The sequence below is a fragment of the Macrotis lagotis genome, chromosome 1, assembly GCF_037893015.1.
Source record: "Macrotis lagotis isolate mMagLag1 chromosome 1, bilby.v1.9.chrom.fasta, whole genome shotgun sequence".
Taxonomy (NCBI): domain Eukaryota; kingdom Metazoa; phylum Chordata; class Mammalia; order Peramelemorphia; family Peramelidae; genus Macrotis; species Macrotis lagotis.
Window position 1 is genome coordinate 37,101,569 of NC_133658.1, and position 17,145 is coordinate 37,118,713.

The window sequence follows — 17,145 nt, forward strand, 5'->3', positions numbered from 1 at the left end:
AAATGCTCACAACTTCCCCTCTTTCTATTATGACACGTCTTTGTACCTCCTCATGTGTTATTATTAATCTCTAATGTCTCGCTTTCTCTTTGTATAATCCTTTGTCATGCCTTGATCACTTTAACCCTGTCTTTTACACACAACCCCTTTGTCAAAATACACTCCTTTTATCCATCCTGATGGAAGTTGTGCTGCTCAGTTGATTAGCTGATTGATTCATAAGTAACATTACCTCATAGTCACTTCATACCCACAGCCTCTGTCTAGTACAGCTCCTGTCCTATTAGAAATGCTCTCCTCAAGAGTCATAAATACCATTAAAATATAATCACTTTATACCATATCCTCTTTTCAACTACTCTTTATGGATAGACAATCCACATGAGCTAAAATATCATATAAAGCAAATCACTTCAAGGATTATTTAAATCCTCCCCCTCTATGTACATTCTGTCTAACTTTAACTAATGTATCCAGTAAAGCAAAATCACTCTATAATCTATTTATGACCAGACCTTATACGTTCACTCCCTCCCTCTGTCCCTACAGTATTACAATGTTCATTAGTTATAGTATCAAGCAAGATCACTTCATGATCTATCTATACCACACTGTGTAAATATAATTACTCTAACTATATTTAACCTTCATGAGCTAAAATATCAGCTAAAGCATCATCACTTTCACTGTCAATCTGTACTCATACCCTCTCTTTAGGTGTGTTCCTTATAATTATCCTAAGAGGAATACAATTTTCAAGAGTTACAAGTTTTGTCTTCCCATGTAGAATTGTATCTAGTTTAAGTTATTGATGTAAATTTACGTAAGGAACCAATTTGTATGCATCTCTTGAGTATTGCATTTGAAGATCAAATGTTCTGTTCAGTTCTGGCCTTTTTATCAGAAAAATTTGAAATTCCTGTGATTCATTGAAAGTCCATCTTTTCTTCTGAATTTTGCAAGGTAGTTGATTCTTGGTTGTAAACCAATGCTCTTTGCTCTCCAGAATATCATATTCCAGTCCCTCCAATCCTTTCTTGGGCTCTGGGTCTAGCTTCACATCAACATCTTCAATTTGGAAGGTTCCCCTTTATTTTTTTCAGTGATGTGAGAATTAGAGGGAAAATAAAGTTTTGTTCTTTGAATACTGCATAATTCTGATTGTGGTTCCTTGGCATTTAAATAGCTTCTTTTTGACTATACAGTATTTTCTGCTTTATCTGAGAATTCTGAAATTTGACTACAATACTTGGAGATCTTTATTCTAGAATCTCTGCAAATGATCAATGGATTCTTTCAAGGACTATTTTCTCCTTCTGTTCTCATATATTAGGGAAGTTTTCAATGATAATTTCTTCTTTTTTTGCAAGGCAATGGGGTTAAGTGACTTGCCCAAGGCCACATAGCTAGGTAATTATTAAGTGTCTGAGGCTGGATTTGAACTCAGGTACTCCTGACTCCAGGGCCGGTGCTCTATCCACTGCACCACCCAGCCGCCCCAGATAATTTCTTGATAGATATTTTTCAGGCTATTTTTTTGAATGAGTCTTTCACGTAGTCCAATAATTCATAAATTGTCTTTTCTAGATTTATTTTCCACGTCGATCTTTTTCCCCAAGAGGTACATTACATTTTCTTATATTTTTCAGTCTTTTGGTTTTGTTTAGTGGAATATTGGTGTCTCAAAGAGTTATTATTTTCCATTTGTCTAAATCTAATTTTAAAGATTTTATTTACTTCAGTTAGCATTTATGTTTCCTTTTCCAGTTGGTTAGTTTTACTTTTTGGAGTTACATTATTTTTCCACTTGCTCATTTTTACTTTTAATTAAATTGATTTATTCATTCAATTTTTTCATTATTCTCCCCATGACTCATTTCTTTTCTCCATTTTTCATCTTCTTCTCTTCCTTGTTTTTTTTTTTAGGTTTTTGCAAGACAATGGGGTTAAGTGGCTTTCCCAAGGCCGCACAGCTAGACAATTATTAAGTGTCTAAGGCTGGATTTGGACTCAGGTACTCCTGGCTCCAGGGCCAGTGCTCTATCCACTGTGCCACCTAGCCATTCCCTTCCTTGTTTTTTAAAATTCTTTTTGAACTCTTCCAAGAGATCTTTTTGGATTTGAGATCAATTCATAAGTTCCTTTGAGGCTTCACCTTCAGTCATTTTGTCTCTGCTTTCCTCTTCTGATAAGTATTTTTATCATCCCTATCAGAATAGTAGATTTCTATCATTACTGCTTTTTTTGTTCATTTTTATAGTTGAGCTCTGCTCCTGGGGTATGGAAATATAATCCCAAGCTTTTTGTGCTGAGGTTATGTTTGGTCCCTGGTTTACCTCTTGCCAAATTTTTTCCTATGCAGAAGTTTGTTCCCTCCTTTATGTCAAAGCACTGACTATGTAGCAGTTTGTTTCCTGCATTGGGGTAGCCCAACCCAGTCCTATCTGTTGCACCAACATTCCCAGGATTCAAACTTTATCCAACTGGGTTTGAGACTCTCACTTTTGGGTTGTTACCACTCTGGTTTGTTGAGACGTAACCTGATCTGTGCTGTGGCTAAGAATCTCTCTCTCTGATTTTCTAGCTCTCCCACCTTTGCTTGGCTATACCTCCTTTTTATCCAAAAGAGACAGCCCTTCACTGAAGTTACATCATGATATCTTGAGTTGAGAACTTGCTTTCTTCTTTTTTTTGTTTGGGATTCATAGCTTTAAAGTTTATGTAGAGACTTTATTTAGATTTGTTTTGGGAAAAACTTTGGGCCTAGCTTCACATCAACATTTTAACTTCAACTTGCAAGGTTCCCCTTTATTTTTTCAGTGATGTGAGAATGAGAGGGAAAGTAAATTTTTCTTCTTTGAAAAATTAAATTTAATGTAAAATTTGTTAAATGTAAGTTATTTGCCAATTTCTTCCTTATTCACATAGGTCTTTCCTAATCAATAAAGTTTTTATTCCTTATTAAAATTATTTCTCTTTGTAACTTCAGAATTTCATCATAGGTATCTTCCATGCCTCCTAGGATCACTTTCTCTGCATAAGTGGAGTCTATTGTAACCCATAACTCTTTCATCTGATCCCTTCAAAATATATTTTCCCAACAACTTTTTTTTAGGTTTTTACAAGGCAATGGGGTTAAGTGACTTGCCCAAGGCCACACAGCTAGGTAATTATTAAGTGCCTGAGGTTGGATTTGAACTCAGGTACTCCTGACTCCAGGGCTGGTGCTCTATCCACTGTGCCACCTAGCTGCCCCCACAACAACTTCTAAGGTATAAATCAGATAATGTCCATTTAACTGTTGTAGGTCCTGATTTCCTTTCCTACTTCATAGAGTCAAGGATGAATACTTTCTACCTCTATTGATTTTCCATAATTTTCACTCCTCCCAGTTAAAGCAAATTAAACTTAAGATAGAATTTCTTCCTTTTGGTCTCTCTACCTTTTGAAGCTTGAAAATTATCACCAAGGCAAAGCAAGACTTTGGCATATGAAGAAAATGCAAATAGATATCTACATAACTGAAGTCCCACAGCATAGCTCTAGCTTGTCTCTGAGCAAAGAATATGACCACCTCCTTTTTCTACTTTGGCTATTTATTCTTTCTGTCTAGGTGGTCTATTTCAAGTCCACAAACACTGAGTTTCTTCCTCAACTGACCTTTACTCAAAACTCTCTAGATATGTCCCATTCTGTTTCATGGATTGCCTGACATGATTATAACTTCTTAATATAAAATTCCACTCTACATTGACCACCTCCACTCCTGTTACTTTTGTGTAATAAGTAGTTATAGTTTTGATTTATATCCCATTATCACAATGATAGCTGAGGTCAAATTTGCTTCCTGATGTTTTGATGAAACTCTAGTTCTTGTGGTGGTATTTTCTTATCTAAACTTTGGTCATTTATATGTAGACACTTGAAGCTTGAGTTTTACTATTGACTCCTTTTATAATTTTATCCCTTTTTTTATTTTTGATGCATGTCTCAACTTCTAAAACTTCTTGATTTTTTCTAATACTGTTGATTTTTTTTCTCTCCCCTGGCTTCTTCTCTGTAACTCTGCCTCTTCCCGCTCCTTCCTCCTTCTTTTGCTTGCCACTTGTAGTCCTGGCTCTTATCTTGACCTTGAAGTTAGCAGAAAGAGGAATTAAGAAAAAGGATTAAATAATAGAAGAGATAGAGGAAATTGTTTTATGAAGACTTGGAAAAACAAGTGTTAAAAAGGGAATTTATTTGAAGCTATAGAAATAGAAAAAAGGGGACAGTGAATATTACTAGCTGTATTAAATAACAAATCATGAAAGAAATGCTATTTTATATTATGAAAGCTTGAGGAAGCAAATTCCAGGACAGGAATTATATCTTTGCCAATAAATTGATTATATAGAAGTGCTAGAAAAAGGTAAACTGAATCATGTGCTGGAAATAATTGATCATTTAACAGAATGAATCCAAGTATACTTTATGGTAAAATTATAGCTTCAGGAGTTTATTAGTGAAAATACAGTCTCTGTATTTCACTACCAAAATGTTATAGAAAATAATGGGACAAATGAGGATTTTAGAACAGAAGAACCACCAGAAAAGATTTAAGACTGTCCCCTTAAAGAGAAGTTATTTGGTTTACTCTATCTGAAGAGGGGGGCAGGGGATAGTCTAATTAAGCTGTGGGATTTTTGAGTGACTGTTTGCCTTCTCAAAAGTTATGCCAGTTAAAATCAAGAAGTGTTAGTATTAAAACCTTTGAAAGGAAATACGTATTGTGAAAATTGGAATCATGTATTACAGTGTGGTCTATATAGCTGTAAAAATACACTTGTAATTAAGCTATGGGAATCTACTTCAGAATAGCAAGTATTAAAATAAAAAGAAATGGAAAAGAATAGTGGAACAGCATATTAAGGGAAAATGTAAGTAGTTCAGTCTGAGTAATGGTTTGAAAGATGGGAATAGAATGAAAAGGATTAAAGGAAAAATAAAAAGGCATGGAGAAGGTGGGGTCTTGAACCATTATGAAGTATGGAAGGTAGTTAAAGCATGTAGGAAGAAGTTATAAGCTGATTTGACTTTGTTTAAGTAAAAAGATTGATTTTGTGTGCTTTGCGAAGTGATTTAAAAATCGATGTAAAAGAGAAAGAGTATGAGAGATTTAAGTCAATTGACAAACTATGGTATATCTTCTGGTTTTGTATAACCCAGGTTTATGCTAAATTAAGATGTGTGTGTTTTTTTAAAAATGAGATTGGGGGTAATTAGAAAATTGAATTAGATTGACACTTTTGAGATAGTTGGCAGTGAACTGACTGAAAAGTAATAACCCCTATAAGATCAAAAGTTTGATATAAAAGCAATTGTTAGATGAATGTTATTTTTTACACTAAGGAAAACTCATTTTTCTTCCTCATTGACTCTACACAATTGCTATCAGAATGTTGGGATATTAATGCCCAAGCAAAAGGAGTAGCCCCAGGATTTTTAACAAACACTTAGGGTAGTCACTAGGTGATCCAGTGGATAGAGCACTGACCCTGGAAACAAGAGACACTGAGTTCAAATCTACTCTCAGCTGTGCAACCCTGGGCAAGTTACTTAACTCCAAATCCTTCCGAACTTAAAAAAAAGCAACATAAGATTACAGAATATACAACTAAAATTTGATATATAAGGTGAAAGAGCTTCTGCCATCTAGACCATTATCTTGTCTATCAGTCAGTAGCCTTCTCTCCATAGATGGCTGCAGTCTCTGACTCTCACAGGACTAATCCAGCTTCTCTGCATCACTGCTCCTTTCTCAGACTCCTCAAAGGGTCAGTGGTGTGTGGTAATCCCTCTGTTCATCAGCTGTTGTCCATGGTTGCTCCCCACCCTTGTTTCCTTCCTTCCTCCCCCACTGCCTCTGTTTCTCATTGCATATGTCCAATAATTGTCCTCAGCTCTCAGAAAATGAGCGTCATTTTTTTTCCATACAGACCCTGACCCCCAACTTTAATGCATCTGCCTTCCTCAGTCTTGGGATGAAAATTTTCTCTTTTGCTCCAGGATCAAATCCATTTCACTATTGGAATAATATGAAGAATAGTGAAGAATATACTGTAAAGTAATGCACATTTTAACAAAGTACCATCAGGCAATAATGTTTCCATTATTTGGAATCTTCCTTTATCATCCAAATCTGGCAAAAGATGGCTGAGTAGTGCCTTGGAAAGGATATTGGACCTGCAAATGAGGAAAGTTTTAATTCAAAAGCAATCAAGCACTTATTGGTTGTTAACTCTGGACAAGTCATTTATCTTCTATTTCAGTTTCTGCAACTTTTTAAACTGGAGATAAAAATAGCATCTCCCTGGCAGTGTGGTTATGTGGATGAAAATGTTTAATATTTTAAAAACCCATTTCAACCTTTTCAGCACTGAATCAATGCCATTATAATAATTGTTGTTATTTTTACTATTTTTTTCAAAAACTTTCCATAAAAAAGAAACTTTATGCATTGAATATTTAATTTATTTTGATTTCTGCTAATTTTGTTTTCTTTTATTTTAATTCTGCAGGACCTGACTGCATCAACATTAAGGTATCAAAGGGCCTGGAATATGATATTTTGGAGAGCAAGGGAGCTTGAATTACAACCAAAAATTCACTATCCAGTAAAACTGATGCTTCTCTTTCAGTGGAAAAGATGGACATTGAATGAAATAGAAGACTTTCAATTTTTCCTGATGAAAAGAGCAGAACTAAACAGAAAAATTCTGATATTCAAACAAGAGACTCAAGAGATACAGGAAAAGGTAAATAGGGGAAAAGAAAAAAGAACTGTTATCCAAAACGAGAAATCATATGATTGGTGGCACAGTGGATAGAGCACCAGTCCTGGAGTCAGGAGTACCTGAGTTCAAATCCAGCCTCAGACACTTAATTATTACCTAGCTGTGTGGCCTTGGGCAAGCCACCTAATCCCATTTGCCTTTCAAAAACCTAAAAACAAGGAAATCATATGATTATCTCAACAGATGCTAAAAAAGCTTTTGGCATAATACAGCACCCATACCTTCTAAAAACACTAGGGAGCATAGGAATAAATGGATTGTTCCTTAAAATGATAAATAGTATCTATATGAAACCTTTAACAAGCATTATATGCAATTGGGATAAACTAGAAGCATTTCCAATAAAATCTGGTGTGTAACAAGAATTCTCATTATCACCACTCTTATTCAATGTTGTATTAGAAATGTTAGGGTTGTAGGGTGTGTTCAAGGAAGACTAGTACTTTGGTGTGAGGACTGCTGAGCACTTTTCAGGGTTGCTTTCCACCTTTGATGTCCACCTGAGTCACCTAACTCTCACCTGTGACTCTAAAAAGCTGTAGCATGCACAGGGACCATACCCCAGTAAACCATTCCAGCAGGTGGGCTAAACCAAGTAGAGGGCAACTGAAGGAGTCACAAACTTATCAGTGAGTAGTGGGGGGTGTCTACCCCAAGCATGTGAGTCTTGCACTGATGGAATGGTCAGAGGAGAACAATTTGTTCCAAAGGTCTTGAAGTCAACTGAAGCAGGTGCTGTGGAGTAATTGGAGCTTGTTAAGACTTCAAAGATGCCAAGATCATCCACTTCATCTAGAGCCCTCACCAGTTGTCTTGACTCTATCTTGCTATGCTGAATCATGATGGCTTTGGAAGAGGGAGGCACTTAGATCCAATATACATACATACAACAAAAGACATCACTCATAACCATTCCTCATAAGCTTATATTTACAGACAAGTTACAAAGCATCAGGTGTGGATATACTGGGAACTATAGTCACAACCCTGCACACAGGCAGCCCGGATCATAGGATTGTTTCCCCCCGAAAGCTGCAGTCTTCTAGATGACTAAGAAGCCCTTTTAAGGATGGTACTGCTTAACTCCTGATGTGAGGAAGGGGCTTGGAAAGGTGCCCTAAAATTTTCTGTTTACCCAACCCTGGCATGATTACCAAGGCAGGTGGCAGGTGGAGACACAAAAAATGCAAAAACTTCATCAAAGAACATTATATGCAACATCAGTGCATAGAACATGTCCACAGTCATAGACAACACAAGATCCAATAGAACTGAAAGACTAACAATTCTTGTCATGAGAGTACTCGACAGGTATGGTATCCAAATAGCAATTCTGAGTGACTCTAGGTTGTCAAATGAAAGTCAGTTTACTGAAGTTGGAGCTAGATACCCCCTTTTTCCTGGAGTGGCGGCAGTGAAAGGAAATGTTGTGAAGCCATGTAGACTTGGCAATCAAAACAAATCTAGTCAACATTCTTGAAGGCCAACCAAAAGGAGTTAATGAAAGTCTTATGACAATGAGATTGCCATTTACCAGACAAAGCCATGCCACTATCATCAGTGGATACTCTCCTACCATGACTAACACTGATGAAGTTATAGAAAAATTTTATGAAGACCTGGAGACCCTTATCAATGTCCCAAAAGAGGACAAGCTTATAATTCTGCGTGAATTTCATGCTAGAGGAGGCTCAGATTACCAAAGTGGGAGGGAGTCCTTGGGAGGAATGGAGTTGGAAACAGCAACAGCTATGGTCACCTTCTACTGAAGACTTGTGAATCTCATGACCTTCTCATCACAAACACTGTCTTCCATTTACCTAAACACAATAGGGGCGGGGGTTGATATAGGAGGGCAAACACACTGAAGGTGATGGTATTCAGAAACAAAATACTGGGGAATATGGATAAAGGGAAAGAGGAGAAAAATACAAACAGAGGGAAGATAGCATGGAGGACAATAATGAGTTAGTAATTATAACTTTGAATGTGAATGGGATGAATTCTCCATTAAAATGTAAGCAAATAGCAGAGTGGATTAAAAACCAGAATCCTACAATATGCTGCTTTACAAGAAACTCATTTGAAGCAGAGAGATGCATAGAGAGTAAAGGTAAAAGGTTGGAGCTTGTGTAGCTTCAGCTGAAATGAAAAAAAGCAGGGGTAGAAATCCTTATCTCAAACAAAGCAGCTTCAAAAATAGATAGTGTTAAAAGAGATAAGGAAGGAAACTATATCCTCCTAAAAGGTACCATAGACAATAAATTAATTTCAATACTAAATATGTGTGCACCCAATGGTATAAAATCCAAATTCTTAGAGGAGAAGTTTGAAAAAGCTACAGGAAGACATAGACAGCAAAACTCTACTAGTGGGAAACTTCAACCACCTGCTCTCAGATTTAGATAAATCTAATCATAAAACAAACAAAAAAGAAGCTAAAGAGGTAAATAGACTGTTAGAAAACCTGTATGATAGACTTGTGGAGGAAATTGAATGGGGGAATCGAAAGCAATATACTTTTTTTCTGCAGTACATGGTACTTACACAAAAATTGACCATGGGCATAAATTACTAGGGCATAAAAACCTAATGATCATTTGCAGAAAGAAAGAAATATGGAATACATTTTTCTCACATCATAATGCCATAAAAACCATATGCAATATTGGACCAGGGAGATATAGACCAAGAACTAATAGGAAGCCAAATAACCTCATTTTAAAGAATGAGTGAATCAAGCAACAAATTATAGAAAGAATTAATTATTTCATCCTAGATAATGACAATACAGAAACAACATACCAAAACCTATGGGATACACTTAAGGTGGCTGTCAGGGAATATATTATATCTTTAAATGCTTACATGAATAAATTAGAGAAAGAGGAAATCAATGAACTAAATATGCAACTAAAAAAATTAGAGAAAGAACAAATTAAAACCCCCAATTAAATACCAAATTAGAAATTCTAAAAATTAAAGGAGAAATTAATAAAATTGAAAGCAAGAAAATTATTGAACTAATAAATAAAACCAAGAGCCGGTTTTATGAAAAAAGCAATAAAATTGATAAACCTCTGATCAATTTCATTAAAAAAAGGAAAGAAGAAAAACAAATTGCTAGTATCATAAATGAAAAAGGTGAACTCACCACCAATGAGAAATAAATTAAAATACTAATTCGGAATTATTTTGTCCAACTATGCCAATAAATTTGCCAATCTAGGTGAAATAGATGAATATTTACAGATATATAAGTTGCCTAAGTTAAATGAAGAGGCAATTAAAAACCTAAACAACCCTATCTCAGAAAAAGAAATTCAACAAGCCATTATTGAACTCTCTAAGAAAAAAATCTCCAGGACTAGATGGATTCACAAGTGAATTCTATCAAACATTTAAGGAACAATTGGTTCCAATTCTATATAAATTCTTTGGAAAAATGGGTGAAGAAGGAACTCTGTCTAACTCTTTCTATGATACCAATATGGTGCTGATACCTAAACCAGGAAGAGTTAAAACAGAGAAAGAAAATTATAGACCTATCTCCCTGATGAATATAGATGCAAAAATCTTAAATAAAATCTTAGCAAAGAGACTACAAGTTATCATTGGGATAATACATTATGATTAAGTAGGATATATCCCAGGAAAGCAGAGTTGGTTCAATATTAAGAAAACTGTTAGTATAATTAATTAATCAATAAGAAACCTACCAGAAATCAAAAGATCATGTCAGTAGATGCTAAAAAAGCTTTTGACAAGATACAACGCCCATTCCTACTAAAAACACTAGAGAGTGTAGGAATAAATGGATTGTTCCTTAGAATAATAAGCAGTATCTATCTGAAACCATCAACAAGCATTATATGCAACAAGGGAATAGACTAGAGGCATTCCCAATAAGATCAAGGGTGAAACAAGGATGCCCATTATCACTACTACACTTCAATATTAGAAATGATAGCTTCAGCAATAAGAGAAGAAAAAGAAATTGAAGGAATTAGAATTGGGAAGGAAGAGACAAAACGCTCACTCTTTGCAGATGACATGACCTAGAGAATTCCAAAAAATCGTCCAAAAAAACTACTAGAAATAATTATCAACTTTAGCAAAGTCACAGGATATAAAATAAACCCTATATATGACTAACAAGATACAGCAGAAAGAGCTAGAAAGAGAAATCCCATTCAAAGTAACCTTAGAGGGTGGCTAAGTGATGCAGTGGGTAGAGCATCGGCTTTGGAGTCAGGAGTACCTGGGTTCAAATCCAGCCTTAGCCACTTAATAATTACCTAGTTGTGCGGCCTTGGGCAAGCCACTTAACCCTATTGCCTAGCAAAAACCTAAACAAAACAAAACAAAACAAAACAAAAAATCCCCAAAGTAACCTCAGACAATATAAAATACCTGGGAGTCTACCTGCCAAGGCAGACTCAGAAACTTTATGAAAGCAATTACAAAACACTTCTTGCACAAATAAAATCATTTAAATAACTGGGCAAACATCAACTGCTCATGGATACGTTGAGCTAATATAATAAAAATGACAATTTGACCAAAATTAAACTACTTGTTTAGGGCCCTACCAATCAAATATCCAAAAAATTACTTTAATGAGTTAGAAAAAATTGAAACTAAATTCATAAGGAGAAATAAAAAGTCAAGAATTTCCAGGGATTCAATGGGGGAAAAAAGTGCAAAAGAAGGTGACTTATCCTTACCATATCTAAAATCATATTATAAAGCATCAGTCATCAAAACTGTCTGGTATTGGCTAAGAAATGGAGTGGTGGACCAGCGGAATAGACTAGGTGCAATAGCAGGAAATGATTATAGTAATCTGCTGTTTGATAAGCTCAGAGTCCAGTTATTGGGATAAAAACTCTGATAAAAATTGTTGGGAAAATTGGAAATTAGTATGGAAGAAACTTGGATTAGACCAACACCTCACACCTTATACCAAGATAACATCAAAATGGATACAGAATTTAGACATAAAAAACAATATTATGAGCAAACTGGAAGATCAAGGAGTAGTATATCTGTCAAATCTATGGAAAGGGAAGCAGTTTATGACCAAGGAAGAGATGAAGAACATCATTAAAACAACTAGATAATTTTGATTACATTAAATTAAAAAGCTTTTGCACAGACAAAACCACTGTAACCAAAATCAAAAGAAATGTAATAAATTGAGAAACAATTTTTACAACTAGTATTTCTGACAAAGGACTCATTTCTTTTTTTTTTTAGGTTTTTTTTTGCAAGGCGAACAGGGTTGAGTGGCTTGCCCAAGGCCACACAGCTAGGTAACTATTACGTGTCTGAGGCCCGTTTTTAACTCAGGTACTCCTGACTCCAGGGTCAGTGCTCTATCCACTGGGCTATAGCTGCTTCTAAAGGACTCATTTCTAAAATATACAAAGAACTGAGTCAAATTTTCAAAAAAAAAACATTCTCCAATTGACAAATGGTCAAAGGACATGCAAAGGTAATTTACAGTTGAGGAAATCAAAGTGATCCATAGTCATATGAAAAATTGCTCTAAATCATTACTTATTAGAGAAATGTAAATTAAAGCATCTCTGAGGTACCATCTCATACTTCTCAGACTGGCCAATATAACCAGAAAGTCTATCTGGGTATCCAGAGAAAGAATTGTGGAGTTTGAACAAAGACCAAAGACTATTACCTTCAATTTAGGGAAAAAGCAAAATGTTATCGTATTATGTAATTTTGCTATCTCTTATACTTTATTTTACTTCCTAAAGGATAGGATTTCTCTCTAATCACATTCAACTTAGATCAATGTATATACCATGAAAACAATGGAAAGAGTAACAGACTCTCTTCTGTGGGTGGTGGGGGGAGGGAAACAAGAATAGGGGGAAAATTGAAAAACTCAAAATAAATAAAATCTTCCTTAAAAAATAAATAAAAATAAAAATGTTGTCAACTCTGCAAAAAAATTGCCCTGTGAATTGGAAATCTTCAGATTTTTATATTATTTGCAATTTTATTTCTTTGAAATCTCCTTTGGTCACCCAGGACTGAAGTTTAAAGAGGATCAATATGTGGGAATCATGAACTCTTCTGTCCTTCAATCACATTTTTCTTACAAACTCACTATAGACTTATCCTGATATTCCTATTTGTTTTTTTCCCCCTAGTATTTGGGAAGTATCTTTGTGTAAGTGTCCAGAAAGGTTATTCTACTACACCTATAAATTCTATAATATAATTACTTACCTTGTTTTGTTTTTCAAATTGCTTATTTTTACATTTTTATTTAACTTTTAATATTAAATTATAAAGATGTATTTACCTGTTGTTCTGCTCAACAAGAGTTCAAAAAAGAAAGAGGGAGCAATATTTTAATCTGTTTTTTATTTTTAACAAGGAGGCAGAACATCAATAAATACCAAATTATGACTTCTTTATTTTGTCTTAATTTTAAAAAAGTTTCCTTTTTATATTAATTTTTAAATACATCTCTGACTGTTCCTAAATTTCAAATTAATTAGGATTAAAAAACATCATAAAAATGAAAAGTATAGAAGATTTCAGCAAAAACAACCAGCAAATGAATTCAATATAACATAAGGGAGGAAATATTAAATTTCTCAGCTCTCTCCCCCAGGTAAAGCTTGATCATTCCAGGGATGATGCTTTTAGTTTTGCTGTGATTTTATTGTTTTTGATTACTTTATTGCAGTCCTTATATGTTATTTTTTCTTAGTGGCACTAAATCAAGAGGCAAATGGAGGGAAGAACAAAAGGAAAGAAGAAATTATTAAGAAGGAATTGAATCAAGTATATCTTCCAAAAAGTAAGCTCAAAAATTGTGGCAGGTGGCAAAAGAATGAGAAAACTATTACATCATCCATATGCTCCACTGTGTCCTACTGATGTCAATAAAAATGAACCAGAGCCCCATTAGTTTAGGTGGGACCCTTATTGTGAACTTAGGAAGGGGTATCATATCCTAGTCATCTCCATAACTGGAAGGGTCAAACTCTAGTGAGTGTCTGACGGACTGCAAGGTTTTCATTGGATTCTGCCCTCCTGAAAACACAAATATACATGATCAAACAACATGAATCTGCAGAATAGTTGTGCCTCTTTCCTTTGTGTCCATCCCTTCTTGGTAAAATGTGAATCACTCACTTCATTATAAGTTCCAAGGGAATGTTATCTTGCCCTGGTTAGAGCATGTCTGGCATAGTTTTCCCTCCTGGGTAACCCATGGTACAGTGGACTGAGACAGGCAGAGCAAGGAAGCCAGGATGGGGAAAGGACCAGAGGCCAAGAGAAAGGAAGGTTGTCTGAAGGAAACAGGGCTGCTTAGTTTGGGAGGAGGACCAACATGGGGGCCAGCAAGCATTCAAAGGGCTGATACAAGGAAGAGAAGAGTGACATGTTCTGCTTGGTATGAGTGGAATACGAGCAAAAGAGTGGAAGGTGTCCAGAGACCGACTTAAGGATAGATTCCCCAACAATGAGAATCATGGAAAAGTGTAACTGAAGATCCATGACTGGTGACTGGAATAATAATGATAATAATAATAATAATAATAATAATGATAGAACACATTTCTCTAGAGTTTCCCAAGGGCCAGAAACAGTGATGAGCTCTTTATAATTATTATCTCACTTGGTCCTCACACCAACTCTAGGAATTGGGTTATTATGATCCCCATTTTATAGATGAGAAAACTAAGACATGCAGTAGGAAGTTTCTGAGGTTAGATTTGAACTCAGGTCTTCTTGGCCACATACCCTGCTCTATCCACTGCACTACCTGGTTCCCTATGGAACTTGCTCTAGGAGTCTTCAAGCAAAGGCTGTAAGTAAAACTTATTTAGGATTTGGAAAGGGGAGTCTTAAAGAAACCCCCTTTGAGGTATCATCGAATTATTTGAATTGTGTCAACCCATGTTTCTTGACTGGGGAAAAAATTCAGGTCAGAACGGTCATAGTCATATGATATTCATCTGAAACCTAGAAACCTCCCCTGAGGCAACCCATCCCAGATGTAGAAGAATAAGCCCCCAGGGACAGTGATACCTCCCTTAGCAGCAGCCTGGGCAGGCTTTTGTTCAGAGATATATCACTGTGTGGGGCCAGGTTTTGTATTGCCCACAGTAGTAGACTGCAGCATCCTCAGCCTGCATGTTGCTGATTGTGAGGGAGAAATCTTTCCCAGAGCCACTGCCATTGAATCGAGCAGGGACCTCAGAGGGCACGGTGGATACATTTTGAATGATGAGTCTGGGGACCTGGTCTGGTTTCTGTTGGTACCAGTTTAAGTTGGTGCCAATGCTCTCACTGGCCCTGCAGGACATGGTGACATTTTCTCCTAGAGACCCAGATAGGGCGGCTGGAGACTGGGTTAGTTCAGTGTCCCCTTGGGCATCTTGAATCACATACACAAGAAAATAGTGAGAAAAATGCAAGTCCCTATTTATAGCAGCAGAATATTTTTTGACAGTTCTGTGAATTCATCCTTCTGGGACTGGACCTGCCCCCATGATCACCAGTGAAGAGCCCCATTTTCTCTCTGACCCTCAGAATCTCACACATTCCCAGTTCTGCCCAAAGGGACAATAGTCAGACTTGTCTGTCCTCTTCCTGGCTCACCTGGGATCCAGAGCAAGAGGAAGAAGAGCAGCTGAGCCTGGGCCCCCATCTCCATGTGTCTGAGCTCTGAGCTGCCCAGCTGCTTCCTCCCCATCTGCCTCTTTATAGCTGCTCTCCTCTGTGAGCTTCATGTGCTGGGAGGGAGCCATGCAAAACAGTCCAGGAGGGAGGCTCCTGCTCAGAGGAAAGGACCCAGTGATCTGGCTGCCCCTTGGGGAGCTCAGAACCTTGAGCTATATTAGAGCAGCTGTCCCTTGTGGACCTTGGAGTTGATATATTCAAATTCAGTTTGATTGTACCCTGTTCTCCTGAGGAACCTCCAAGATGTCCCTGAATGGGACCAAACAAAAAGTCATTTCCTTTTATGTGTCCAGTGATTTCAACAATGTGAACTTCCATTCTAGTCTGAAGCATCTGCCCATCACTATGATTCCCCTTCTATTCCCCATAAGTTTGTATGGACTCTGATACACTAAGAAAAACTGATTGTCTTCCTTCTTGATTCCACACAGATGATCTAGGAACTTTGGGATATGAATTCTCTTAGAGTTAAAGGATCCATTAAATAGCAGTTAGAGGAGCTGCCATGTGACATAATGGGCAGAGTACTGACCCTGAAGTCAAAAGGCCCTAGGTTCAAATCTGCCCTCAGTCATTTTTGTTTTTGTTTTTGCAAGGCAATGAGGTTAAGTGACTTGCCCAAGGTCACACAGCTAGGTAATTATTAAGTGTCTGAGATCATATTTGAACTCAGGTCCTCCTGACTCCAAGGCTGGTACTCTTATCTACTGTGCCACTTAGCTGCCCCCAACCATTTTAACTAGCTGTGCAACTCTGGGAAAGTCACTTAATTCCAACTGCCTCCAAAAAAATAATATAATATTAAAATCACCTAAGGTCACATGGTTCACAATATTGAACTTGATTTATCAAGGGTTTGAGGCTAAATTTAAACTCAGGTACTCCTGTCTCCAGAGCTAATGCTCTATCCACTGCACCACCTAGCTGCCCTTAACAAATAGCTTTTTGGGGGGTTGCAAGGCAAATGGGGTTAAGTGGCTTGCCCAAGACCACACAGCTAGGTAATCACTAAGTGTCTGAGGCCGGATTTGAACTCAGGTCCTCCTGACTCCAGGGCTGGTGCTCTATCCATTGTACCACCTAGCTGCCCCACAAATAGCTTTTAAAAAAAATAACAGGAGATACTTTCACACTAAATCTTTATTATTAACATTTTCCCCTCACTTTCTTAGATCTAGATAAGTCAATAAAATAATAAATCAAGAATTGATATACAATATTTACTGACATCTGAGCTATAAATGTTTAGAATGAAAATTTAAGAAGTAGCTCATGAGACTCAGTTTAAGATAGTTTCAGAACAACACTAAGTTTAATTTTAACTCTCTCTCACTTTGGTGTTAGGAGACCCTGCCCAGCCAGTGGACTCTACTGGGTGATAGTTACAAGATCAGACTGCACTATAGGAAAATCACTTTAGCGCTCACATGGCAAATGGAAGACTGGTGTTTGCCTATAGAACATTCACATCAGTGTATTAATAATGCTCCTGCCTTCTAGAAGCTTATTTTCTATCGAGTTAAGTTAAAATATAAATGAAGCTAAAAAGGAGAGCAGAGGAGGGAGGTGGAGAAGAAAGTAAAAA

General features: G+C 36.6%; 1 gene segment (V, D, J or C); it reads right to left on the reverse strand.

Annotated features, from left to right (window-relative positions):
• Positions 1 to 14,938: 14,938 nt before the first annotated feature.
• Positions 14,939 to 15,573, reverse strand: LOC141504309 (immunoglobulin kappa variable 3-15-like). The segment is given in 2 exon segments: positions 14,939 to 15,198; positions 15,480 to 15,573. Coding segments are annotated over 2 exon segments (354 nt in total).
• Positions 15,574 to 17,145: the final 1,572 nt, after the last annotated feature.